This window comes from Ischnura elegans, chromosome 3, assembly GCF_921293095.1.
Source record: "Ischnura elegans chromosome 3, ioIscEleg1.1, whole genome shotgun sequence".
Taxonomy (NCBI): domain Eukaryota; kingdom Metazoa; phylum Arthropoda; class Insecta; order Odonata; family Coenagrionidae; genus Ischnura; species Ischnura elegans.
The window spans coordinates 21,494,672-21,522,483 of record NC_060248.1 but is presented as its reverse complement, the minus strand read 5'-3'; the positions used below and the strand labels follow the sequence as shown (position 1 = coordinate 21,522,483).

The 27,812-nt window shown below is 37.6% G+C and overlaps 1 protein-coding gene and 1 non-coding gene across 2 annotated transcripts in view; both read right to left on the bottom strand.

The window, feature by feature from the left end:
- Window positions 1–3,955: 3,955 nt before the first annotated feature.
- Trnak-uuu lies at window positions 3,956–4,028 on the bottom strand. Its single transcript has one exon. It is a non-coding gene; the product is annotated as a tRNA-Lys (tRNA).
- Window positions 4,029–8,081: 4,053 nt separating this feature from the next.
- LOC124155546 (exocyst complex component 4) overlaps window positions 8,082–27,812 on the bottom strand; it is a 61,098-nt gene continuing 41,367 nt past the window's right edge. Inside the window, exons 14-17 of the mRNA XM_046529458.1 lie at window positions 17,963–18,172; window positions 16,139–16,309; window positions 12,625–12,831; window positions 8,082–11,185 (exon numbers count right to left, since the gene is read on the bottom strand). Of these exons, the coding sequence (XP_046385414.1) occupies window positions 11,015–11,185; window positions 12,625–12,831; window positions 16,139–16,309; window positions 17,963–18,172 (759 nt within the window). The 3' untranslated portion in view covers window positions 8,082–11,014. The remainder of the gene's footprint in view (window positions 11,186–12,624; window positions 12,832–16,138; window positions 16,310–17,962; window positions 18,173–27,812) is intronic.

Here is a 27,812-nt window from a genome sequence, read left to right as displayed (position 1 = left end):
TCGCCCGAGTTTCGCGGGCTAAAAAATACCGCCCCCACTAATCTTTGGCTGTGACGTCATAGTTCAGTACGAGTCCAAGATCCAAGCCCAGTAACTGCAGGTTTGGAAGAGCCACGTTGCGTTTAAAGGAGAACGTGGGTGAAATAAGGAAAAATTACAAGTGGTGCATTGTTCCTCTGTGCAATAACACCCCAGAAAAAAATTTTCGTCTGCATTCCCACGGAGGAAATTAGAAGAAAAGCCTCGATGCAAGCCGTCTGTCGGGATGAGCGTTACGGAAAAATAAGAGTATAATAAACGGAATGATAAACCCGTGTGCTTTGTGAGCGAAGATACCTTTAATATAAATAACATTTCCATATTTCATTGACTGAATAACTTGAAACTGAGATTTTTTGATAATTCGGCCGCCGTAGAATAAAAACTCAACTTCCGAACAAAAATCGAGGTAGGTGTTTCTCGATGGTTACGATGGACTCAAATTATTAAGGCACTTGTTCAATTTCAGTTACGGAAGGAAATAGAAAATTCCATGATGTTTAAAATCAAGGGAGGAAATATGAAAATATAGAGCAACGTTGATCCTCATGCATTCGAGTGCCAGCCAAGAAGACAGCGTTTTCTTCTACTGTCGGCGTCAAAATGATGTGCCGCTGTACTTTGCAAATTTATATCCTGGATTCACTGCATGCTATAATAATGAACTATACGTCATTTTAAAGGCAATTTTATCCTAAATTCTGATTTATTTTATTACAAAAAAATTCAAAAATGTAGACACGGCCAGTGCAATAAATGACTCCGCGCACCGAAAAATTAGCCGTTTTGTCAACTTCATGAACTTTGCAACTCAACCTAAGGAAAACTACTACGTCTACAGCATTCATCTTCCACATTAATTTACACTCATCAGTGCGGATCAAAAAAATGGCTTTTGGGTATTTTTAGAACTTATATTTTGTTATAAATTAATGAAAATATTTAAACATTATCTTGTCACATAGTTTACCCCGAAAGATAAAGGAAGTTGTAGATGGAAAAAGAATGGAATCCAGAGGTGGTCACAAAAAATGAATCGCAGCATTCTTTGATTTTATTCTGCGCCGTTGCTTGCTTTTCAAAAAAAGTTGAGTCACGAGAGGAATGTTCCGCGGCCTTTGATTTGGAAATTATGGAGATAAGAATGGACATGTGTGGATCAGCAATTTCCATTTAGTTGGTTGTCAGGATAAACCAAGGATCCATTTAAAGGTTGTCAGGCCATCGTATAAAGATAGGACTGATGTGCACCACAGGGGAAATGGGGTGTTTGAGGGAAAGTCAAACCCAAAGTTGCCCAAAGAATGTGCAGTTCTATATGTTGCTCTTTCCCCAGTTAAAACCAAATAGAAATTGAATTGGGATGTTATTTTCACCACGGGTTCCAGTGATAGTGAGAGTGCAGGTGATCATGGTCATCGTCGAAGGTCATCCCTCTAGGATTTCCGATACGGATTTTTTTAGTGACAACCGATCGCAATGACGATGAGCTCGCCTTTAGAGTAGGCTTCAGATATATCGTGAGAAAAGCTCCCAAAATGTATTAAAGACTCTGTTTGGAAAACATGCACATTTTAATGCTAATTTAGGAAGTATTTCATTTCAAAAGTAACTTATGAACACCTGAAGACGTTGTGTTTATTATATTGATCGAAGTGCGATTGACCGATTCTTTCTGCAGAATAGGAAGTGGCTTCGGGGTTTTTAGTCACAAGACGGTAGATTGTGTTGGAAGTTCGTCTATATTATCGCTACTAAATTGAAACATTAATAGTCTGGCTTCCTCAGAGCTTCCTGTCGCCCTCCAGGCAAGGTATTTTTAAGTTGAAAGTATCATCGACAGCTTCGAGGTGGAAATAAGTTCACCATAAGACTCTACCGGACTGCCAAAAGAATACACATTTCACATGAGTATACGCTTTCGCCAATATTATACGCAAGTCTCACTTTGTTATGAACTATAAAACATTACAGATGCACATCAGCTACCTTTCCATTTCTCGGCATCGACTTTCTGAGCCGACGAAGTCTACAGTTTCACTAAAATACCCTGTTATCATGATGGAATCAGTAACAGGAAGCTTGCTAGGATCAGCCTAAGAATAACCATATGCCTTCATCTTTACGCAATCTATCGCTTTCAATGGAGGAGAAATAGATCAAATAATAGCCCTGAAGTCACAATGAACAACTCCGATAAGTCTGCACTTCAATAAATGAATCATAACCACGCCGTCGCATGTATTCAAGTATGGCCGTGCCGCCGTGCCTCGTACTGAACTATGACGTCACTTTTCTACCAGCCAATCATCGGGCGTTTTCGCTTCTCACTTGCATTTGAAAATTCTCGTGAACTTTGATGCATTAAATATCGCAAACCACGTCATAAAATAATAAAAAAACTTTCACCGAGGTATGCAAACATATATTTTTATATAATTTTGGGGCTATTGATTATATCTGAAATATATGCAAGTTCCCTATTCTTACTCGCGACTGATCGCAATGAGATCTCATTCTCTCGGGAGAGACCTACAAGGTCGTAGTCGGGAATTGTTTGGAGTGAAATCAGGGGAGAGAAAATTTTTGTTTTGTGTTTTCAAACGAGGGGTGCAATACAGCAAGGTATCTGCCCCGTTTAACCGGCCATATTACCTTCGAGATCAAATACTTGTTTGAAAATGAAGCGATCATCTTGAAATTTTCAAGATACAATTAAGTCTTACCTAAATTTACCTGCATCTCAAATTTTAAAATTTTAAAAAAGGAGGTAAATCTGAATAAACACCGAGATGTCTTTTTTCTAATTTAATACTTACAATTGGTAGAACGTTCACAATGCATGGACAAAGTTCGGTCTATGGGGAGTGCTGCGTTCTCTAAGATCACTATTCCCAAATAATTTCAGGGGGAGAGGGAGGTTTGAACCCCATGACCCCTCCGCTCCGCTAGTACCTACTCGCGAAACGAGGGCTTTCCTGAAATCATGAAGCACATTTGGACATCAGGGAACTCGAGTGAATTTCCAAGTCTTCTGACACACACGCACGATATTTAGAATACTCTCTTGTTATCATAAGTTCCAACGGAGTAAAATAGAGCCTACCAGCTAAAAAGTGAGCATAATGTGTATTATCGCTACGCAGTAACTAGAATACGAATTTAATAACATAGGTATAAGTCTGATGATGGCACCTAAAAAGGAATTGTATCCGAATACCTCAATTGATAGCCTTCGATCATCATTATTCACCAATTTAATTCCACAAGTCGGCTCGTCGAATAATAAAATGGCTTAACATAGTCTACCTGCAATAGGACTCAGTAGCAGGTTTAACACACGCAAGCGAGATTTATTTAGGAAAATAAGAAATATCAAATTCCTAAATATTATCACACACTCCCTGCTCTATAGTTTAAGTATTTTATGCGAGGAAAGGATCCACCCCCATCTACATAGGCTAGCGTCTGGAACTACAAATGCTATTTACCATATTTTTTTCATATACCACGCACAACAAAAAAAATATGAGGTGTGTGTGTGTGTCATACGGTAGGATACACGGGTCATTCGTGTTTTTCCATTTTTAATAGTATCGACAGGAAGGACGGAGAGCGGCGAGCTCTCAGTTTTAGCTCCGGGCAAGAAATTAAAATGTTTCTTTAATCTTTCCTGCCGGGTGGGGTCACTAGAGTTATAACTGAACTTACAAGAGTGTCGTTACATGCCGCGTAAATATTGCATATTAGATTTCGCCGTTATTTTCGAAATATTTTTTTTTCCTGATCAGCCCAAAAAACAAGGTCAATCAATCAAGGAAAAAATGGATGCATTCTGCATTTCAACTTTTAAAAATAAAAAGTGGAAATCAGATGTTCCTGTCAAAAAATCTGACTCCAATGACGCAAAAAAAACCGCCCGAACAGGGACTCGAACCCTGGACCCTTAGGTTAAAAGCCTAATGCTCTACCGACTGAGCTATCCGGGCGCTTAGTGATAGGACGAATTTTAAAGTAAATATATCTAATATTTTCTATTTACATGTGAGAAATCACAGGAATTGGAGATAATATCATAATCTAAAATACATTACTGCCCTATTTCGCGAGTTCACTATTTCCAGTCATTTGCTCCTTCAATTGTGCGTGATTCAACACATTCTGCTTCTCGTGCAAATTTTTAGAAGCGTGTTGGGTGCTATTGTAAACTTTCATAATAATCATTAACTACGTCCTTATTTCTTAGCACTATACTTGTGATACGCTCATGAATAATCAGGGTACTATTCTAGAATTCATAGTGCGATTGCGCAAACGAATATTAATTATTTCCATTTATTCGTTCCTGCGTGCGCACCGTTTGAACTTACTTTGACTTGGTTAGCTGTTGCTTATTTTTGGACTTCTAAACGTTTTGGTAGTTTAAGATGTCGTTATCCAGAATGATTGGTAGGATTTAGCATTTTATGTTTAATTATGAGGTACTGATGTAGTCTGTATCAAATGACGAGGGGAAAATGTCGAGAAATTGCCAAAATATTTACTTCACATGCTCCTCTCATTGCGATTATTTTATATGATTAATGAACTTCATCGTCCTACCAGTATGTCGGTACCAAATGGATGCCCCAACATTTGTTGGATGTTGCCTTTTAAGTATTTATTCTAACGTAGCGAGGGATAATTTTCTAGTTCATTTATGACACCTTATTTACGATGCTTAACTCCAAATGCCTATACAGCGGCTACCCCTAAGCATAATTTCAGTCTACTCTTTTTTTTGTATTCTATTATCACTACCTTATGTATTATTAATCTTCTTCATGCTGCCGTTAACATAATTGCCTTGGGAATTTGCTTTAATCAATGAATATCCAACTGCTAAACAAGGTATGAAACCTCCTATTTCAGAGATTGTTTCGAGGAAGTTTCCGTGAAAATGTTTACACCATTTGGGACAAATTGCCAAGCTGGTGGCTTTACCGACTGTGTAGGCAGCAACTCAATATATAAATAACCAATAAATGGGACTAAATAGTCCAGTGGTCGGTCCAACTGTAGATAGACCTGTGAAGATACTCCTGCTGAAATGTGGAGCATCAGATGTGACAATGGAGGAAGTATACTATAGGGAGGGAAGGATACCTTTTATTCTACAGATTGTCACAGAAATAGTGAAATAAAATCCATCATGAGCGTGATTACAGCTACTAACCCATTAGTGATGTCCATGCACAAAATCATATATATCACAATTATGTTTATAAACATAATTATTATCATATAATCTATAAGGTGGTACTTTTCAAGTTGTCATCTGTTAGGTGTGTCCAGAGTTTTATTTATGGGATTGTGATGTACTTTTGGGTTTTCATAGTCATACACTCATTGCCAAAATTGCAATACATTAAAAGAAAACCCACGAGGGACAAGGAGGAAACTAACAGTAAACAGAAGCCCTCAGCCTACAATATGCTATCTGGTACACTTCTGGAACAGCAGAACAGATTGGAATAGTCGGGCAGCACAACATAGTCTTTTCGTCCTCCATCACCAATAGGGCCTCTCAAATCAAAATTAGGCTTTAATCGAGGAGCCTATATCAAGGCAGCTCCATTTCATCCCATATAAGGTTGATTTCTGATGCTACTCAGGGCCGGATTTGCCCAAAGTTACCCTATAGGCAAATCTCCATTGAGCACCCCTCATCACTTGAGCCCCCCCCCCCACCCGATTTTTATGATAAGGCATGAAGTGACAGAAGGCGCCCCTTTGACTGCAATGCCCCGGGGCACGTGCCTATTTTGTCTTATGGTAAATCCGGCCCTGATGCCACTTCAATTGCTTTTTAATCGGTTTTCAAAAATGACCACATCGCGGTGATGTGTGCATATATATGTGTGATAGCTATGGTTATCCCTTTTTTCCAGTATTTTGCAGAGTAGTATTTGCCACTGGGATGAATAGCATTGAAAAGTTAGAGAATTTTTAGATCACATCATCAGAAATATAAATAATGATTAACAGCACTGATAAGAACTTACTTCTCCATGAAAATCAGATTGCTTTGCCTGACAACAGCAAATGTGGACACTTTGATAAACCCATTCAAATGGGCAGTGGATGACAACTCATCTAGAGGTCAACTTGAGGATCCTCTTTTGTCACATGGGCTTCAAGTGTCAGTTGTTGTGTGAGGAGCACCACAGAAATGGTGGAAGAGACCAAGTGAAAAATAAGCAACAAATGTTTGTATCACACAGAGTGAAAAATAAGTACATAAATCAACCCAAAGTTATAAGTGCAAGTAAATACATAGCACATCTCCCACACATACATGTATTAATCCAATCTGTTGAATGCCTATTTCTCTCTTCTGTTTCATAACCTATCCGCAATAATTTCTTATTGTTCCTTTTTGCATTCCCATGTGGGACATTTTGCATGGCCATGGATGTTAGAAAAGAAGCAACCGATGTTCTTTTGGCACTTTGGAAAGTATGAAGGGCAAGCAGAGCTAACTAATGCAGTGATACCTATGTTATAATCAGGAGAGGGAGGGAGCAAATGGGACAAATTTAGACTTTTAGATGCACAGTATAAATTCTATGGGATGAACTGATCTCCTTTTACACGGTTGACTAAGAAAGAGGAGTATGTATATGTTATCAGTACCTAGGTATGTATGAGTACATGAATTCTCTATCCTAGCTACCAAACTGTTTCAGTCATTCAAAATAACTATCAAAGGAATTGATAAATTAGAGTGTGTCATAGGGCACATCAACATTTCACTTCCAGTACACACATGCCCTCTTGCCTCCTTGAATCTTTGTCACCACAAGTTAAAAACTCAATTGCAAAGCTGTCTCCTATTGATTTGATTCTCATTGGGTGTGGAAACATCTCCGTGCACAGTTTTCTCGGTGGATATTAAAATCACAACTTTGATGTGTACATCATTAAATAAAATAAATTACTTTGTTCTATTCCACTTTTTATTTTAAATAGCACAACCCGAGTTTCTGCATCTTATGCTATCATCATTAAGTGATAGCATAAGAAACCCGTGTCGTGCTATTTAAAATAAAGTGTGGAATAGAACAAAGTAGGTAATTTATTTTATTTTATGATGAAGCAGTTCCACAAAGTAATGCCTGAGATCGTGTCTTATATTGATGTGTATATTTTTGTCAAACTGTAACATGGAGATTTTTAAAAGTATTAATAGCATGTTACTTTGGTAGTAAATGCTTCCTTAACATAAAATGTTACACCTAAACATCCTGTTTACCCAGCATACCAAAATGTGCAGTAGAAAGAAAGTGGTACATATAAAAGAAGGAAATCTAAGGAAGGCAACTAGATTTATGGATACATGTGAGGTAGAATGCAAATTAATCTGAATAAAAAACTTCATAGGGAAAATGGCTGTCAAGGATGTGGGCTACATAATAATAATCAAGTACAGTGGCGCAGCGAGGGGGGGGTTTTGGGGGCTAAAACCCCCGCCAGAGCTCCGAGAAATTTTTAATTTTAATCCATTTTACTTAATTGGATTGATATAACTAATAAAATAGTCTAAGGATTTACAAAATATACCTCAGAAAGCTGTAAAACTCACCATTTTGAACAGTTTATCTCAAAATTCCGCAATTTATTAATCTCGCACCTACCGCTTATCCTGGTGGTTAGTCCATACCCCCACACACCCCGGTATTAGTTGCACCCAAACCCCCCCTAGCCTTAATTTCTAGCTGTGCCCCTGATCAAGTATACAGTATCTCATTTCTAATTAAATGGATGAAAAGCTGATTCGATATCTCCAAGAAGCGATAACTCTTTAAAAGCATTAGATGATTATATTCCCTGACAAAATTATCTTATCCCTTCTCTCTGCCCAAAAGATAGGCAAATTTATCACTAAAGTAATTTTCAGTTATTCAACATCATTTTACATTGAAATATTTGAATGATTATATAAAGAAATATTATATTCTTTTCTAAAATTTGAGTTATAGCAATGATAAATTGTACAAAAATTATGAGTAACTACACAATTTTATTGAACACTTTATTGAAGGGATTTGCCCTAATAATATGAAAATATTTTTGTTAACTATGAATATGAACATAAGGGCAGTAATAACAGTAGCTAAAACATATATGAGGACATAAATAACACATGATTAAAATAATATACATACTTAAATGCGCATGGTGTTAACATGATACAACAAAAAACATAATTCCATAATACAGAGCCAGCAATAAATCTCAAAGAGGACTTAAGCATAATCCGAAAAATGAGATTTTTTAAATCACTAAAAGCTTTAAGTGTTCACAATAAAATTTAAGCAGTAGTATTTTTCATTGCAAAATTGCCATAACATGGGTTTTAGTCGGAAATTTTTTGATGAAGTGCAACCAGCTTCAGAATTTCACAAAGAATAAGACTGAGATCATAAAAATGCCTTTTCATAATTAATGCTTCTCACAAAAGAATAATTATCTTTGAATTGAAGACTTTTCCTGCATTGTTTAAATAAAATGAAAATTATTCAACAAATTCACAAGATTTCAATGCCATCATTGATAAATCCTCATTTCAAATAAATAAATAATTAGGTAACTTTGTCACAGAAATATTCTAATTTACTACATATAAAGCTATGAATGTCTCCTAGAAAGGTGTGTTTAACCATCCTATGAACGCAAATTAACATATTACAGAATAATGAAAAGCATGTCCTCTGCATGTTCTTAAGGAATCATATGGAAGGGATTTTCCCTATTCAGCCCATATTTATTATTTAGATTATTCCTATTTTAAGACATATACCCATGCCAAGTAACAGAAATCTTTCAGTTTGTTAGCCATTAAGCTAAATATTTTCCAGAAATAGGATCATTTTGGTACTGATGTGAATAGTTAAAGGCCTCCTTATTTTTAAGAATCGAGTGTGAATTCATAGCATTAATCATTTCAAAATAATAAGAACAACCAAGTTTTTCCCGACCGGCATGATAGAATTAGAATAGGTTTTTCACTTTACCTATGAGGAAAAATGAAGTTATTCTTGTCATAAAATAATTAAAAGCCTCCTTAATTAAATTCATTAATGGTGGTTTGTTCTGACCAAAACGGAAATTCATTACAAGAATTTAGTAGGTGGAGGGGAAAGATAAGTTACAGTGAAAAAATAATTTTCCCATTAAGCCATTAGCTTGCATGTGTAAAATAGGAATACATACATGAAAGTTGCCATCAACTTTTCATGAGCTGATGGCATCATTAAAGATCTTGCTAATTTAAATATTCAGGGAGAATCTTTCATTGAGGGAAGAAATTGCTCAGAGGAGTGTAATCAGCAATGAACCATGCAACCCCCATGCACAAGCAAGGGCAGTGGAGAAACAGAGACCCATTCAGCATGAATTTGTTCGTAGTTATCAACATACCAGCGAAATGGTTACTTGTGACTTTTTGTCACTGATACTTTGAGAAGTATGGGCACGGAACAAAACACTGAAAAAAAGGTTTCATAATTTTTCATCCACCATCACAATCGACAAAAAAATAAAATTGGTGAATGAGCCCATCATGGTACTGTTACATTGATTTCCAAAAATGGAATGCTATGATCATTTTCAATATCTTTGCAACTAGCCCAGTTGTGCAAGCTAGAAATGTTTTGAGAAATCACGGCACGGGATGTGGGACCTGCAACACAAGGGATTTGGGATGGGCAGAGAGAGAGGCTGAGGTGGCCATGTTGTCTCAAAAGACTTTGCCATCACATGGAAATGAAAGACTGTCTCAAAACAACACTGTTGAGGTCTGAAAGCGACTGAATTTCCCAAAGACTAGACTCTGCCTATCGCATTTTCAATGGTTTTCAGGAAGTCACGTTCCTTCTACCCTCACTCCTTGAAAAACTTGGGCGTGCCTCTCAGTCACATAGATATTTGAAATGAACTTTAGTCGCTATGCACCACACATCGGAGCAGTTGAAGCTAGCCTGTACCCCGTCCAGTCACTCCAAACTTGGCTGACTGCCACCATATGTATTTTAATGGGAACGTGGGCAAAAATCAACAGTGAAAATACAGTTAATTCTGATGGGCAAAAACTGTCACACGGTATTTAAGTAGGTAATTCATCTTCCAAGACACAATCTCATCTGGATTTTATGAGCTGATAAAAAATTTTAAAAGTCGCGACATTTCCTATGCACTTAAATGGAATGGAATTCTCAAGGTCCTTCTCAAGATGGCCAGATGGGGAGGGGGAAACAGCATTTCATTGTTCAGAGGTCTGTGGGCATTTACCTGAAATGATAAAATTCCCCAAACATGCACCAAATTCAAAACTCACAACTTTTGAGGTCATGGAGTAGAAAATACTCCATAGTGGAATGATATTATTGGTTTCCAATCGCTGGATATATATATACACAGTTATAGATAAGCGAGTACAAATATAAAAGCTTATAAATAACAAACTATTTACAATATTCTTCAAGAGGGCTGTCACAAGGTGTTTCATATGAAAGAACTGGTCTATGAGATATTCCAAAAACACCAATACATTTTTATATTCAAATACATAATTCCAATTGGGGAGATAATAACAGCCTTTCCAATCCTTGGAAATATCTTTCAACAACAGCAACAAAACATGAACCAAATAGGTTCAAACTCATTCAGACAATGATAAATTGGCATTAGCTCACATTTCTGCAGCTCATTAACTCTATTACTTCAACAACATAGAAAAAATCTTGTACACAAATATGAACTTTCATACAGCAATGCCCAGAATACCAGTATTCTCACATAAATATTATATTCAACAAGTCTTCGCCACATGAACATGGGCCTTCACTTTTTGGTGCTTTTTGATGACAAAGTATATTTCCGCATTAAGAAATTTCCACCCAATGCATTATTACCTCTAAAAATTTATAGATTCTCAGACAGTCACGCCAACCTCTCCAAGAATTTCTGAAAGACGTTCCAGCTGCTGATTTATTGTACCAAAGTCAGCACTATCACCTCTGCTTTTATTCAACAACTGTAGGGCATTCATATATTCAAGCTCTGAAAACTGGGGGCCTTTATCAACAACTCCATTCAGGATTTCCTGTAAATTACAAGTAAATTAGTAAATGGACATCAAGTGGACTTTCATTTAATTTAACGTCATATTTTTACAAAGGTTCTCATCTCCAAACAAATAGCTCGAGACAAGATCAATGCCATTTTGTTCTACTTCCTTCGGAACATGACCAGGATGATAAAAGTTTTCCTGGATATCACCCAATTACAATATGTATTTGGTTAATCAAGAGTTAGTGAATTGTGCAGGATGATAAAGTTTATATTCATGATTAATATTTTTCTGATGCCATTTATAGCATACTCAGTCTCTAAGATTACCCATTGCAACCAAAATTAATGAAAAGAAATATTAAAACAATTTCGTGCAGAAATGGGAGTCCCTCAGCCTTTTATGTCTGCTTTATACACATGCACATTCATTTCCAGTTTTGGCTTGAAATAGTAGCCTTAGTAAATAGATCGTAGCCATAGAAATCATTGCGAAGTACATAACTTCTCATCCAAAAAACCCAGTTATTTAAACTGGTCAACTCACTGATATAGATCCCCACACATAAACAAGTACATTTACAAACATACACACAAGTTATTTGAACACAAAAATGGCTATTTCCCATGATATCAACTTTCCATGATAAATACTTGTAACATGTCATTGCCAAGGTGCCTCAACTGCAGACTATAGAAAAACGACGTGCTTATATAAAGCTCTGCTAGGTGCTTATATAAAGCTCTTTCTACCCTCAGAACAGTTGATAGTTGGATTAGGCAATTTTATTGATACTTATACTAAAGTACATATATAAAATTATTATTTATCACTTATCAATTATAATTATGTTCTTCTTGCTCAAGATTCCATTAGTATTACAAATTTTTATAAGCCACAAACTTAAAATAAATGAAAATTGCATGTGTTTAATGGCATTACTATAATTAATATATCAGTAGACTACATACATAAGTTTCTAATGCCGATAAATTCATTTAATCCACTCTATCACCCATACATAAATTTACCCACGGCAATACTGAACCAACATAATACTCTATCATGTACAAATCTTGCAAAGATAGAAACAGAAGTCTGATCTTGCATCTCCCTCTCATACCATGCTCTTTCAGATACCGCATCATTAAAATTTTGGATCCAAGTCAGATTTTTTTCACTGAATTGAATCCAATTCCTCTATCCAGTGAAATGCATGTATTATGAATAGGATGAATTGAGGCAATTTGGATACGACACATACAAAGTGACCATCCCTGAAAATAAAAGTGTAAATGCGAAGCCCTGGTTCCGAATTCTGCTGAGAGTCATTGTTCTACCTAGTTCTAAAGAAAAAGGTTCACCTATGTAGGTATCAATTCAACATAAAACAACACTCATTGACATAAAAACAGTGTACATACATATTAATCGACCTTAAATACAAATAAGTAAGTATAAGGAAGTATTACCTCAGGTGTTTGATAAAACATCTCATAATATCTTCGAGCATAATCCAAAGCCACTTCACGAGCCATCGTAATATTTGTCAGAGTCTGTTGAAGAGTAAATATATTTTTGCACATTTTTCCAATAGCCATTTCATCAATGTGCTCAAGGTTCTGACACGAACCAATTAAAATTTTGGCAATTAGGTGTCCAAGCCCCTCAAATATGTACTGAAATGAAAAAGAAAGTAAATAAAAATATAATTTAAAATGCATAAATACATCAGTCAGTGTGAAAAGGCACTTCAATAGTAAATGGGGTTGTTCACTCGGATCTCAAAATGCCAAAAAATTGAGAAAAGAATTGAAAAGGAATTGAATAAAATTAACCTCCTTGTCATGAAGGCACAGCCCTGGTCCCAATCCTCCCTCGTGCATAATGCATGGACAAAAGTCCCTTTGCAAATACAAATCTACTGAGAAAATTTTCCCATAATGAAGTTTGCGCATGTAGACTTAAGTAAAGAAAACAACCTCCCCAATGCAAAATTTTTCACTTAGGAATAATTTTATCATGTGGTTACAAGCAAATTTAATTACCAAGTACTTTCCAAATTTCACATTCCATTTCGCATAGAGGATTGGGCATCTCCACAAGCTGTAGAGCTTATCAAATGCAGAAACGTGAGCGTGGCCTACGATGTCTTCCATTGACCATCTTTCAGCTTTTCATGGATATTAAACCTAGCTGAGGGCTAGCAGAGAGTTAACAGGGAATTTTTCATTATTTATACCACAAAATTCATAATTTAGTGGCTGAGTTTGAAGATGCCCAAACGGTCAGCTATGAAATTTTGTTGCCTGAATACAACCCAATGCACAGGAATGCCCAATATCAGGTCAAATGCATACTCTCAGCAATAGTGGCAGTCGACCAGAGGTATTCAAAGAAATACTGAAATGAATGCATTTTGAATAGTTTCTAGGGCAAGAAGTTGGAGTATTCAACATTTTCCTATGAAGTATCTGGTTGGCTGTATTTAAATAAAATTCCTAATCTCTGCCAGAACTGAGAGTTATCTGAAAAAAATTATTTCCAAATTTTCTACATTGAGTAGTAGGATTTTTAGGTGGCTCCATCTCACATTTTAGGCTCGAAGACTTGTTCCTATGGATTTCAGGGGTTAATGGAAATAAATATCACACCAAACAAAGCATCAATCCTCCCCAACCTGAATAATTTATAACAGTTAAGATCCCCAAAGTACTGGGGGTACGAGGCTGTCAATCAAAGGAGATCACGAAAAAACCAGACTTATTGCACCATTTTGAATTTGTTCAGGTGGGAAAGGTGCAGAAAGTTGGGACTTTCCAAATTTTCCTGTGAATCAATTTTTGGTCCCTCAAAATCGTACAAAATTTATCAAAATCTCTCCAGGTCTTCTGGTAGTGGTTGGACATCAGTATCCAAGAATGAATGACCCAGTCATTCATGCAAGGGTCTTCTCATGTTACGGCCGTGTTTACTTGTTACCATGATCAGAATATCTCATCCCTTCAAAAATCATTCCATCAACAGCTGATTGCAGCTTCTATAGTTGACTCATTTTTCTATCTATACTAACTCTTGACTCATCCTACCCAAAACGCAACACACAGAGTGCCTCTGAATACTGAACCAGATTACAACAAAAACGAACAAGTTATTCCTGATGTTCACAATGAAATTGTCACTGAGAGTGACTAAGACCCATATACATACATATTTCAGTATACTAGACAAATGCGCACTTAAAATGACCCCAAATTTTTCCAGTTAAAATATATATTTTGGGCTCTACTGACAGTGTAAGAGTAACAATGCAAACCAAATGAAAATTAAAAATATAAAATTTGATTTCAATGCATCAAGTTCAATTCATTCTGATTTGAAATACAATTACTCAGCAGGAAAACTTTACAAATGACCTACAGATGGGTCAGCTCCATTTTTTTCAATTCCTGACCTCTGTTCTCAGTTTTGATTTTTAATTTAGTACTCAAATATGTAGTTACACTTTCATAGTAAAGAAGTAATTTTGTATTCTATTAGCATGCATATTTAGGATTGCATCAATTGGATCTTGGAGAAAGTTTCCTTTATCTATTTCTGAAAACATCACACGGCAATAAGAGGCATCATGACGAGTGATAATAATGCCAGTCCTGAAATCTAAGCTATCGCTGAAAAGATTTCTTAGAGGCGCAAAAATTTTTTGTAAAGAATAAGGTTGTCAGTAGCTTTGTGATTTGTATATGTACTACGAGAGGACAGGCAGGAAGCACAAAGGGTAAAGGGATTAAAAACTCATAGTAGCAAGTTTTAATTGCTACTGAAGTGAGATGCACAGGAGTGAGTTGTGGCTTCTTTGTCTCAATCATCTAAGACAAAGTAACAGCTAGAATATTCTATTTAAAATATTTAGAAGATTCAAATGAATCTACCACATACTGCTGCTTCTTATGCAAAGACGGTACCTTATGGTACCTTAGACTCAGCCAGCTGTTTGCTGTTGCAAAATATATCATTCTCCCATTCTTGATTCCAACAACAGATAACTTTTAGTTACACTGGATCTAAAGGTGCTAGATCCACATAGACAACCTTCCAATGATTCATTCTGCTTAAATTTGATTTTAATTACCTATTACATGACCATTGACAACATGAGTTATTCTCTGATATCAGCTACTACCGGTTTTCTTGTCGTGTATTGATGACTTTGGGAAGGAAGCCCCTTTCAACTCTACTCATAGTAGGCAGTCTACTATTAGCCCAATAATTACCCATTCCTCAACATGCCATTCTAAAAAGAGAGAGGCCTATTTTTCACACCCGAATATTCTTTCTTTGACCCATTCCAAAGTCAGTATATACAGAGTAACTCTGGAAGAGTCCTTGTAATGTTTCTACTGACTTTTCTTCAATTGGTGATCGTGCATATTCTTTCTTGCCAGACAAACATCATATAAGTTTGAAATATAGATATTGTGTATTCCATGCTGTGACATTGTGAGGAGCACTATTGTCTATTAGAAATAGGTAGTATTGATCAAAGAATGTCAACCCACTGTTATTTAACATCGACGTTGATGATTGTCATTTACTTCTGATCAGAAGTGAGTGACAATCGAAATTCTAACAACTAAATTATTGTAAAAAAGGCAATTATATCATTCATAACAGAAAAAACATCACCACTAATTTTCTCTCAATAGATAAAATATACGAGTGGAGGAAATATGATAAACTGACAATAATTCCTTGGTATGTACCACACGGACAAATTTTTCCCATGACTCCTGCTTTTTTTAAGAAATGTTTTTTCTCTTCATAGCATTTATCTGACAGTTATTCAAGTACCATCACCGAATATATGGTAACTAAAAAAAATAATCAGGAAATTGAATTTCAAGATGAAAATATGCTACTAAGACCAAGCTACCTTTTATCAAGCAAACTTATTCGAGACTAAGTCAACAAGTAAAATGAACACACTTTTGATTTCCTTGGCTTCAGACTGGAACTCATGGCTTCATCTATACCAACAAGAACTCGGCTCAGTTCCAATACTTTAGGGTCAGGCTCCTGTGAATCCATTCCACTAAATACACCAGAACTGCTTCCGCTGCTCCTTGGAAGCAGGTAATGAAAACACTGAACTCTAACCTGAAAATGCCCAAATAAAAAGCTTTACAACACTAACATTAACATAAGAGATGCCTTTTCATAACAGTTTACAATATTAAAGACAGTTATGGCAAAATACACAAATGAGCTAAGAGAAAGTAAAAAAATACGTAATTTGTACATATATGTTCAATGATATTCACTCTGACCATCAATCTGCAACCATCATAGTCGATTTCTGGCAACCATTGAATTTGACCAATATCAGAGTATGAATCAGCATAGTTCATGTCAGCTCCAGAACAACACACAGCAAATGGAACTTCATGACACAAAAGTGAGCAGTGTTGATTGCCAATAAGAAATCACAAAATTTCATCGTAGCTAACAGAGTTTGTCTTTACTTTTGAGGCTCACAAAGTTTGAAGAGACCTAGATTTTTACAACGATAACACCCCTAATTATAATAACTAAGTCCTGTCCTAACTTCTTACAAGAAATAAATTATAGCTCACTCACTCCATTCAACATGAAGTTTGGTTTAGATAGGTGAGGTTCACACCAAAGTAACCCACACAATCAGGGCTAGATCCTTTACGTGGGCCACCTCACACTTTGAGGAATTTGTTAAGGGTGCAAGAGGCCTCCACCCATGATTGAACCCAGGACCACTCGATCAGCAGTCAAGCACTCTACCCACTAAGCTAGCATGCTCCTCTACCCCTACAGCCATATTCCCTTCGTTCACTTATCATATTTTGTTCATTATTTGGGAAACGTTTTAGAGGAAAACGCTCACTACAATAACAAGGAAATCAAAATGAGGAAATCAACGATGATCTTCTTCCCTGAAAGGATGAGATAATAGAAGCATCGTCTGAGGAACCGGTACCATTCGTGGCAGCAGTGACCATGAGGATAAAAGCAAAGAAATATGTAGTTACACCAAACAAGTTCTCTTCGCTAAATTATTATCTCACTCCCTCGCTTGAGGGTTATATTCAGTGGTGACGTGATCTTTTATGATGGTCATTGCATAGGCAGAGGGTGGCTTCTCTTCTTCGATACCTCTGCTAATTCTAGTGGTTGAACCAATTCGCCTGTTTTTAAATTTTGAATTATAAAAATATGTAAGCAATACGCTGTGACCACGATGACTGTCTATTCAGTATAGCTCCATTATATTCTTGCTATGGAATATTGTCTTTCATTTCCTATTTCCCACCATATCATTTCATCATCAAGTAAACATGATAATTGGCACTTTTGAAAATGCCCATAGAAGGAAGCCTCATATATCATTGGCAAAACGACCGTGTCATAGCAATCGCGTAGCCTAGACATCCACCATTACCAACTGCTTGAAAAGTATTGTTTGCAGCCGTGAGGCAATGTAATTGGAAAAATAAAAATAAAAAACTGTCATGACGAGATAAGCAAGTTGATCACTTTCATGTTACCTGTTTTTCTTATCTTTCGACTTCATAGAGCTGTGCCCGAGTTTTATGTAAATGATATTACTTCACCAAATTGATTTCAAATGACTCATTATAGGCAAAAGAAGTTAGTAAAACAAAGAGAGCATCTTTTAAGATAAATTAAATTTTCTTGTAATTTAAAAAATTTATGCTAAAATGTGCCGATTTTTTGGTCTTAATGAAGAAGAGAACAGATCAAATAGATGAGTCTCACCTCCAGATGCAGTACAAGAAGGCATGTATCAGCAAGATCTTCAAAATCTCTAACTTGTTGCTGCAAAGCTTTCAAAGTGGCTTCTGGAATCGGAGGAAAGGAATCGGAATTCTGAGTTCCAGATGATGGAGATGGCATAGTCTGTAGTTGTGACGTGCTCTGTCCAGGAAGCCCAGCCACAAACACACTAATTGAACCAGCAAACCATTCCTAAAGACAATGCAAAAAAAATAATGCTATAATTACTTACAGAACAGAGAGTTCTCCACTGAGAACCAAGCACCGAGAACTCCAAAACACCAAGGCACTATTATTCATCAGGTTTATTTACAGGTCATTTACAGAAAAACTTCAATTTTACGCACTTTGATTTTACATCAAGTCTCGTTTTTACACAACGGCACTCCAGTCCAGCCAGAAAGCATATAGAATTGCCATTTCATCCACATATCAAGTTACTCAAAGAATTACGCATGCCTACAGTAAGGTTTAATAAACTGAATCAAAACATAGGTAACTTGTTCTTTCTTTGTTTTACTCTGCTTAGAGTGGGACCAACCTATAGATGACAATTCTAGATTGAAGACAAAGCCGCAACGCAACTTATCAATCACAGATTTTTGCCACAAATCAAAAGCATGCGGAGGAGAAAACTTTAGCCTTGTGCCTGAAAAGTTTGTAACTTCAATTGTCTTGCATTATTTTTTATTTATTTGAGCTTTGGAGCTCCAGGAAGAGAGTGATGTAATTGATGACAGTGATGCAGTGCTTGTTAATCCTTCCCATAGTGATATTATAGAAGCCTTCAGGCATTTGCACAATTTTTGTTACGCACAATCAGAGATTAGTGAAGGTCATATTGAAAACATTAATACATTAGAGGGAGTTGTGAATAAAATATATGAGAAGGGTTTGCTATAGAGATGTGCGAATAGTATCCGCGAATACTCGAATACCTTGAATACTAGAAAGTATTCGATATTCGAGATATCAAATAGTTATGCTAAAGGTACCATCTCGAATACCTTGTATACTTTGAATTTTGCACCATACACTGTCGCACGCACGTCGTTGGTAGATGACACGGAAAAATGTAGAGAACTGTAGTCGTTTAACACACGCAGCGCTGTTTTAGGCAAGTTGACGAATTACATCAAATTCGTGGATTAGAGCGGTGAAAAGAGTTTGACGAGGGTAACTGAAAATGATCGGGAGAAAAAATCCGAAAATCCCCGATTCCACCCACCAGGAGAACCTCAGTGCCAATGGGATAGTAACTATGTAGCACAATTCTCCAAATCCGCTACCCCCTCCATCCATCAGCCCTCGGCTCCTCCTCCAACGCTTTGAAATCAAACAAAAGTCCTCAGCTTGCACAGGGTTCATATTACGAAGGCCATAAATCAAAAGCTTCAAAAGAAAATATCAAGTTACAGGAGAATAATCGAATCCTATTTCACCCTTCCCTCTTTCTCCCCCTCTGACCTTTTTCTGCCTACCTGCTTAAAAGTTCCCCATTTCTTGAGGTCAACCACTACATGAGTCATCTATTAGCACAAAAGGTGTCTAATAATGACATTCGTCAATTGATATTACACCTTTATGTGCGCATAATTTCAAATAGAATAAGACCAAACACGACATATTTCTGACTTTATTTAAGCATTTTACGCAAAGAAATAAATTTCAAAATAATTTCTGACTTTATTTAAGCATTTTATGCAAAGAAATAAAATTCAAAATACGACAGAGACTTAACATTCTAGCGAAACTCGATATCCTCGCAACTGAGCTTCTTGGAAGTTGATGTGGTATTTTTTTTTTTTAATATAACAAGTTACAATTTATGAGTTATGCTATAAATCTCTATTGTCACAGTCACAGACAAAGGGATATTTTCTCAAGATATTTGGTTTCTCCCTGCTAGCAATTCGAATTCATCTGCTTATATCGTGAGATAAGGAAAGATGGACTGAAAATAATTGAAGAAAATCTGGTGGAGAAGTGCGTGTATTTTGTAAAACACCACCTATTACCTCGCGTTTCTGGTAACTGAACGATCTTCACACTTTCCTACGCATTCTGTGAATGCCTATGTTAATGTTACGGTAAAGGAGATACCCGAAATAGCCGTTGATCGATCAGGATCTATTCCGTATTCGGTTATCAGGAATTACACAGGAAGAGTTCGTAGCTCCTATTAAGGGTGTCAGCAAGAAAGACATTCTTCAAGGCAAGCTGGCGACTATTTTCAACGTGAGCCGCAATAATGTGGACGTGTTCACGGTTCTGCACTCGCCGCATCATCCGCTGCCGCCCTCGCACTACTTCCACTCGCCGAGCAACCCACCCGTGCTCCTCGACGTCCGATTCTCGGCCCACGGATCGCCTTATTATCATGCCGAGAAGGTCAACAGCATGACATCCAACCATTTGCCAGAGGTAGGAAATTCGTACCTTTCCGTATGCGTTTCTCTTGAAAAAATGACATATCGTATTAGAGGAGATAGAAGATTTGGATGGAGGGAGTACTGACCGGGGAGGGGATGTTTAAGTCCGCATTGGAGGGCAGAATTTTTGGTAAGCTAGGAAGGGGAAGGTAGATAATGAAATTTATAGATACATATTAAATTGAAAGGGAGTAGGCCTTACAGTGAATTGAAGAAGGCAGTGCTGGAAGGAAAGGGAGGCTCCCAGATCACTTCTTTATTACTCCATGGAAACCTAACTTAATCGGTAGAACACTATGATAATAATTAAATGTGCATATTAAATACATTTAATAATACATATAAGTGTAAAGAATTGGGATTCATTGTGAGATGCGTCCAATTGTGGCAGACTGAGCTTACAAAATTCTCCCTATAAACGTACCTCAACCAGTAGAATTCTCTTAATTATATAATTTTCACTGTGTGTAGGGTAGAAACAATGACCACTATGCTACCGATAATACCGAGAAATGGATTTTGAGAGAAAAATCTCTGAATTGTACTTCTCAAAGGTTGGTGTTCCCTTTCATTATACACATCAATTCTTCTGTCGCTAGTGGTAGTTCATGTCGCCTTAGTGACAGCATGATACAGTGGAACCTCGTTAAAGCGAGTACGGACTATAAGGAGACCCCCGATATTACGAGTTTTTACGAGGCCCTTTTGGTGTTGGCTCTCGCCATAGTGAGGGTTTCACCACCGGAAAAACTTACACCAAGAGTCCTTAATCTCCGTAATTGCTAGCGATCTGTTAGAAATGAAGTTAATGGAGTGCTCAGTCTCAAATTTATGTGGTAAACTGTCGTTTGATAAATAAGTAGTTAATTTTGGTGAAAATATTTTGGCATTAGCATTCGCGAATGCTTGATCTTCTTTTGTTCCTCGGGCGGCAGAAAGCAGCCAGCAGCATACCCGCACGTCCGTGAGTTGCGTGAATAGAAAGCATTTGATGGCAGACACCAAGGTCAAAAAAACACCAAACACGTCTAAGCGAGAACATAAAAATAAAGGAGTAATATGAGAGTGCGATCATAAGTAACTTGAGAAGTATTCCCCGTGTGATATAACATAGACGAAACTAAACTTTTTTACATCCTATTCCCCCACAAAGCCCTTGCAGTACGAGGCATTTCTTGCAATGATGCTTCTAAAGGTAGGTAGTGCGCCTTAGCGATGATGTAGGATGTTCGATGCAATGATACTCAGCGTTAATTGTCCGGATGGACGTATTTATTCTCCGTTGCGGATTCACAAGGGGGAACTATTCGCGTCAGTGGTCGGAGTCGTGCTGGCGCTCTCTTCTGTCACGTGGGTAGCCAAGCATCCCCTGGTGGCTGCTGGAAGAACTCACAGAACAACTGACTCTCGTTTGCAGTGCCGTGGTAAACTCGGTGTATTATTTCAAATACGTCACGAGCGTAACACTCAAAAAGGAACTTTTTTAACAATGGCAATTTTAATCACATCATTTTCCAAGCTTAGCAAACTTTTTACCGTAGATAATGAAGATATTACATTATCTGATAGAAAAAGTCTTCCAAGGCAGGAACGTTATACAAACTTCCACCATTTTCGACTGCAGAAACAAATGCAATACGTTATTTCACTTCACTGCCGCTTAATGTACGAGAACAATAAACATACACCAATGGAAACATTTGAGGCATTAAATAGCCGCGATACAGTTTTATCAGTTAATTTTTGAATTTTCAGTGGAAAATACCAAAATAATAGAATGATTACGTAAATGCACTAATTAAGTGCATAGAAAAATGGCTTCATCGGTTGTGCATTGGCATAATGATTGACAAAACAATGCTTTGCATGATTTTTATTCAGTGCAGCGCTTATAAATTGTTTTAATAGTTAGTCGTAGTTTGAGTAAGGCTATTTAGTGATGCAAAAAAACATCTCCTTTCATCTGGATTTATGCTTACGTTTATCGGATAGAAATTTATCTGTCGCCGCACCACTCCTGTTCCTGTATTACTGTTCACAACAGGTATATTGCTATTATTTGCTCCACCTCCAGTAAAGCGACAATTCGCTATAGCGAGTGTTTATTGGTGCACCGTGGGGTTTCGTTTTATCGAGGTTGCACTGTATATTCTTCCATCCTGCCCCTCTTATCCCTTCCTTAGAGGTGCCTTCGAGCTCCTTATCGTGTTGGCAACTCCTGCCTCTTTTCCTCCTTCCCTTCTCAGGGTAGTCAAGTCTAATACGCCTAGCCTTCAGGTGGTAGTAGCAAAAGTGCTGAAAAAATTTAATTGGGCTCAGTTGCGCTTTCAAAGTACTCTGTGAAAAAGGAGTGGGGAGGATTACGATTGCAATAACTTGAAATATTGCTCCTTTACATGATGCAATCGCTATCAATATTTTCTCAAACGGGGAATACTGACATGCAAGCCAGAATGTAAATAATTATTTTATCCCACAACATAAAATAATTTTATTAAGATATTTAAGAAAAATTGTTAACTACAGCATATTTTTCGCATAGTGGAGTGTGTAACCCAATGTGTATTTCTTATACATGTAGATGAAAACGACGTCCGTAAGAATGAAGAATGGTTGTGATTTTGAACTGTCAATTTCCCTGTTTAAAATCTTTAGGCCTAACTCAAAAGTTGCGATTTTGTTCCCATATCACTTCAAACACTGAGCTTAAACCCACCGAGTGCAACCACCGGGTTGCGGATGGTGGGTCAACCTTTAAATATAGAGGTTATCTGCGAGATAAAAGAGTTCTCTCGTCGAATAAGCAGTCGTGAACAAAAAGCGGCGGTGTTCTGAGGGGGTATTGGGCTACCCTTGGGTAAGGTGGACCATTTAAATGATACCAAAACCTGTAAAGATACCGTGACTTGGCATCTGGGGGCCGCCAACAATTATGCCTCTCATCACCCTGGGGAGAGGGCAGTAGCTCTTCTTCACATGTGCAAAGGTGGAGACCATACTGGTCGGTACAGCGACACACATTTCATTACGGGCGTGGTAACATTTACTCTAATGGCTGTAGTACTGCGACGTGGAAGGCAAGGGGAAACCACCACATTATCATCCCGACGAGTCGCAGCTACTCCACTCAATTTATATAATGACATGATGGAATTCTCTCGGGTAAAATATTCCGGAGGTAAACTAGTCCCCCATTCGGATCTCCGGGTGGGGACTACTCAAGAGGGTACATCGGTTAAAGGTGATACAATGTTAAGGATAGGAACATGGAACGTTAGATCACTTCGCACCTGCGGTAGGCTAGAGAACTTGAAGGTGGAGATGCGGAAAATGAACCTCGACGTATTAGGCATCAGCGAAATGAAGTGGCCCCAAGAAGGAGACTTTTGGAGTGGAAGCTACAGAATGATACACACAGGATTGCTAAATGGTAATGCTGGAGTAGGCATAATGCTTAGAATAAGAGCCGGGATGCGTGTTAAAAGCTACCTGCAGTTAAATGAAAGGATAGTAATGGTGAAGACAGATACTAAACCTGTAGCTCTACTGTAGTCGTGCAGGTTTACATGCCTATGTCAGATTATGAAGACGAAGAAGTAGAAGATGTCTACCAAGATATAGCGGAAGTTATCAAGCAGGTAGGAGGGGAAGAAAATCTTATTATTTTAGGTGACTGGAACGCCATCGTCGGCGAAGGTCAAGACGGAATAATAACTGGGAAATATGAGTTAGGTAACCGAAATAAAAGAGGAGAAAGGCTACTTGAATTCTGCACTGAGCACAGGCTAGTGGTAGCCAACACTTTATTCAAAAATCCCCTGCGAAGAAGATACACGAGGAAGATGCCGGGAGACCTTAGAAGATTCCAAATCGACTACATTCTAGTGAAACAGAGATTCAGGAACCAGGTGAAGGATTGCAAAAGTTATCCAGGGGCAGATATCGATAGTGACCATAACTTAGTTATGATGAAATGCCACCTGATATTTTAAAAATTGAAGAAAGCCGTAAAAAACATATGGCAGGTTGAAAAATTGAAGGAGGTTCAGTATCAATTGGCCTTTAAAGAAGCTGTAGAAAAGAGAATAGGGGAGGATACGACCAATAAACCAGTGGAAGAGAGTTGGAAAACCATTAGAAGTGGTCTGCAGGCAGCAGCGGAAGAAGTTCGTGGTAAAAGAAGAGTCGTTATGAAAAAACCATGGATCACGCAGGAAGTATTAGATCTCATTGAAGAAAGAAGAAAATACAAGGCTGCAAAAACTGAGGAAGAACAGAATCGTTACAAGAGAATAAGGAACAAAACATGTCGAAAAGCGCGGAAGGCTGGAGAAACGTGGATGAAAAATATTTGTGAAGACGTACAAAGCAATCTTAAACATGGAAAAGTAGAGGTCGCCTATAGGATAGTGAGGAACCACTTTAAGGAAAGGGGCGTAAGATGTAATACCCTTAGGGACAAAAACGGAGAACAAATGATTGAAAACAAAGACAAAGGGAAGAGATGGAAGGAATATCTGGAAGATTTGTACAAAGGAAGCAGCTTAAGAACGACAGCTATCGAGAACGAGAGGGAAGTGGATGCCGATGACATGGGAGCCCTAATTTTAAGATCAGAATTTGATGCGGCTTTAAGAGACCTTAGGATAAATAAAACGCCTGGCACTGATGACATTCCCGCAGAGCTTATTAAAAATGCAGGAGAGAAGACGTTGAACCAGCTATACAAAATCATAAGTGAAATGTAATCCACAGGTGAGATACCAAAGGACTTCGAGAGGAACATTATAATCCCTATTCCTAAGAAGAAAAAAGCGGAGAAGTGCGACGATTTTAGGACCATAAACCTAACTACACATGCGTCGATGATACTGACAAGGATCATCTATAGAAGAATAGAACAAAGAGCAGAAGAGTTCTTGGATGAGGACCAATTTGGATTCAGAAAAAAAAGGGACCAGGGAAGCAATATTGGCCCTTAGACTGCTCAAAGAGAAGAGAATGGAAAAGAACAAGCCAACGTTCATTGCATTCGTGGACTTAGAGAAGGCATTTGACAACGTGGATTGGAGCAAAATGCTTGGAATCTTAAAAGGAAATTGGGGTTCTTTACGATGACAGAAGAATCATTCACTGTTTATACAAAAACCAAGTAGCGGTGATAAAATCAGGGCCCATCTGTAAAGAAGCAAGAATTAGGAAAGGAGTGCGACAAGGCTGTGCATTGTCACCCGTAATTTTCAACGTTTACATTGAGAAAGCCATTAATGAAATCAAAGAAAAAGCATTGGGAGTGAATATCCATGGAGAAAAAATTAGCATGCTAAAATTTGCCGATGACATAGCTGTTATAGCAGAAACAGAGAAGGGTTTGAAAAATATTCTGGTTAATATGGGTAGGGTAATGAGTATGTATGAATATCAACTGAAAATAAGTACGAAGAAAACCAAGATATTAGTATGCAGCAGAAGAGAAGAAGTCAAGACTAACATTAAAATAGGGAAGCAAAAACTGATAGAGGTGGTTGAATTCAGTTATTTGGGAAGCAAGATAACTAGTGACGGGAGAAGTAAGAAAGAATTTATCAGCAGAATAGCTCAGGCAAAGAGAGCATTCCACCAAAAGAGAGACCTGCTTACAGCAGGAAACTTAAATACGGAAGTAAAGAAACAATTTATAAGAACCTACATCTGGAGTATGCTCCTATACGGAAGTGAGGCATGGACAATGACCGCAGCGGAGAAAGCAAGGATAGAGACCTTTGAAATGTGGTGCTACAGCAAGAATGTTGAAGATCAAATGGATCGACCGAGTTAGTAACGAGGAAGTCCTAAGAAGAGTAGGAGAGAAGAGAAGCCTCATGAAAACCTTAATAAGAAGACAGAACAACCTCATTGGCCACATCTTGAGACATGATGGCCTGATGAAGACAATCATCGAGGGACAAGTGGAATGCATGAACGGAAAAGGAAGACCTCGAGCAAAATATATGGAACATGTAAAGAAGGATGTGAAAGAGAAAAAATACGTAGGTGTGAAAAGATTAGCTGATAGGAGAACTGAGTGGAGAGCTGCATCAAACCAATCCTAGGATTGTTGACCAGTGATGATGATGATGACAAAGTGTTCTAAAAATAATGCACAAGTGTTACCCTAAAAAGTATACTCCTTATAAATACCAACTCTTGTTTAAACACAGTTTGATATTACACATTCCCATATTTTGGTCCCTCCAACTGCGTAAAATCAAAGTTTAACTGTGCAGGGATTGTTTTCAATAAATTACAATTTGATAGCAAAACTGCAACCATGACAAAATCAAGAGCAAGAAGGAAAATATCAGAGTGAAAACAAATTAAAGTTTATACATACAATGGCAACATATGATGTAGTTAAAGGTACGGTTACACAAGAAGAGAAGATTTCACTTTTTTCTCCAGCAATCAAGTGTGAAAAATTTGGCAGTCGATAGCACCTTGGTGATATCTTTATGAAACCATTTTATGTCAAAAATACAGTGGAACTTGGTTAGTACGTTCCTCCTTAGTACGTTTTCCTCCTTGGGACGACGATTTCTCTCGGTCCCGGTACCATCGGAACAAAATACAGGCAAAAGTATTTGGTTAGTACGTTTGAAAAAATTGCGCTTTCCTGGTTAGTACGCTCAATTGCTAGCCGTGATGCAACCCGCAATTCGTTCTCCAGTATCTTCTTAAGGGTCGTAAAGCTCCGAATTCATGATTTAATTTATTATTACTAGCCATTAACATTCTTGCATTCATTCCACATATCTTTCTTCGACCGTGATTTATCCAAATGCATTTCTCAATTCTTATGACGCGATGAATAATAAAATATGGCCATTTATCAGGAATGTCTGACTATGCAAAACTGCAGCCAATGAGAAGCCCCAATTTTCCCCACCCCGAGCTCCTCACCTTCTGTTGCCTCTGGAGTGCCCACTACGCACAAATTTCACGAGAGGGCAATTGTTGCTATTGCACGAGTTATCATGATGAAGAAATGAGTCTTATCCAATTCCCACTTTATCTAAAGCAGTACTGCACGACGTCAATGCAACGGAGTGCATGCGTATTTGACTACTGCTGCGGGAGCAGACGATGCTCTGGATCTCCACGCGAAGCTTAGCTTAAAAATACTTGATCTCGGCACGAAAGCAGACGACATTAAACAAATTTTAAAAGTAAATTTCAACTGTATAATATAAAATCTTCTTGTAATTACGTCGTAATCTAATAATCTTGCGTGTTATTATTCGATATATCGATCGCTATAACAATCGATATGGCTTTATTCCAGAAGCGAATGTGTACGGCTGTTGCCGTAATTTAAGGTTAATATAATTTTGTCCAATTTTTATGATGTTTAAAAACAACCC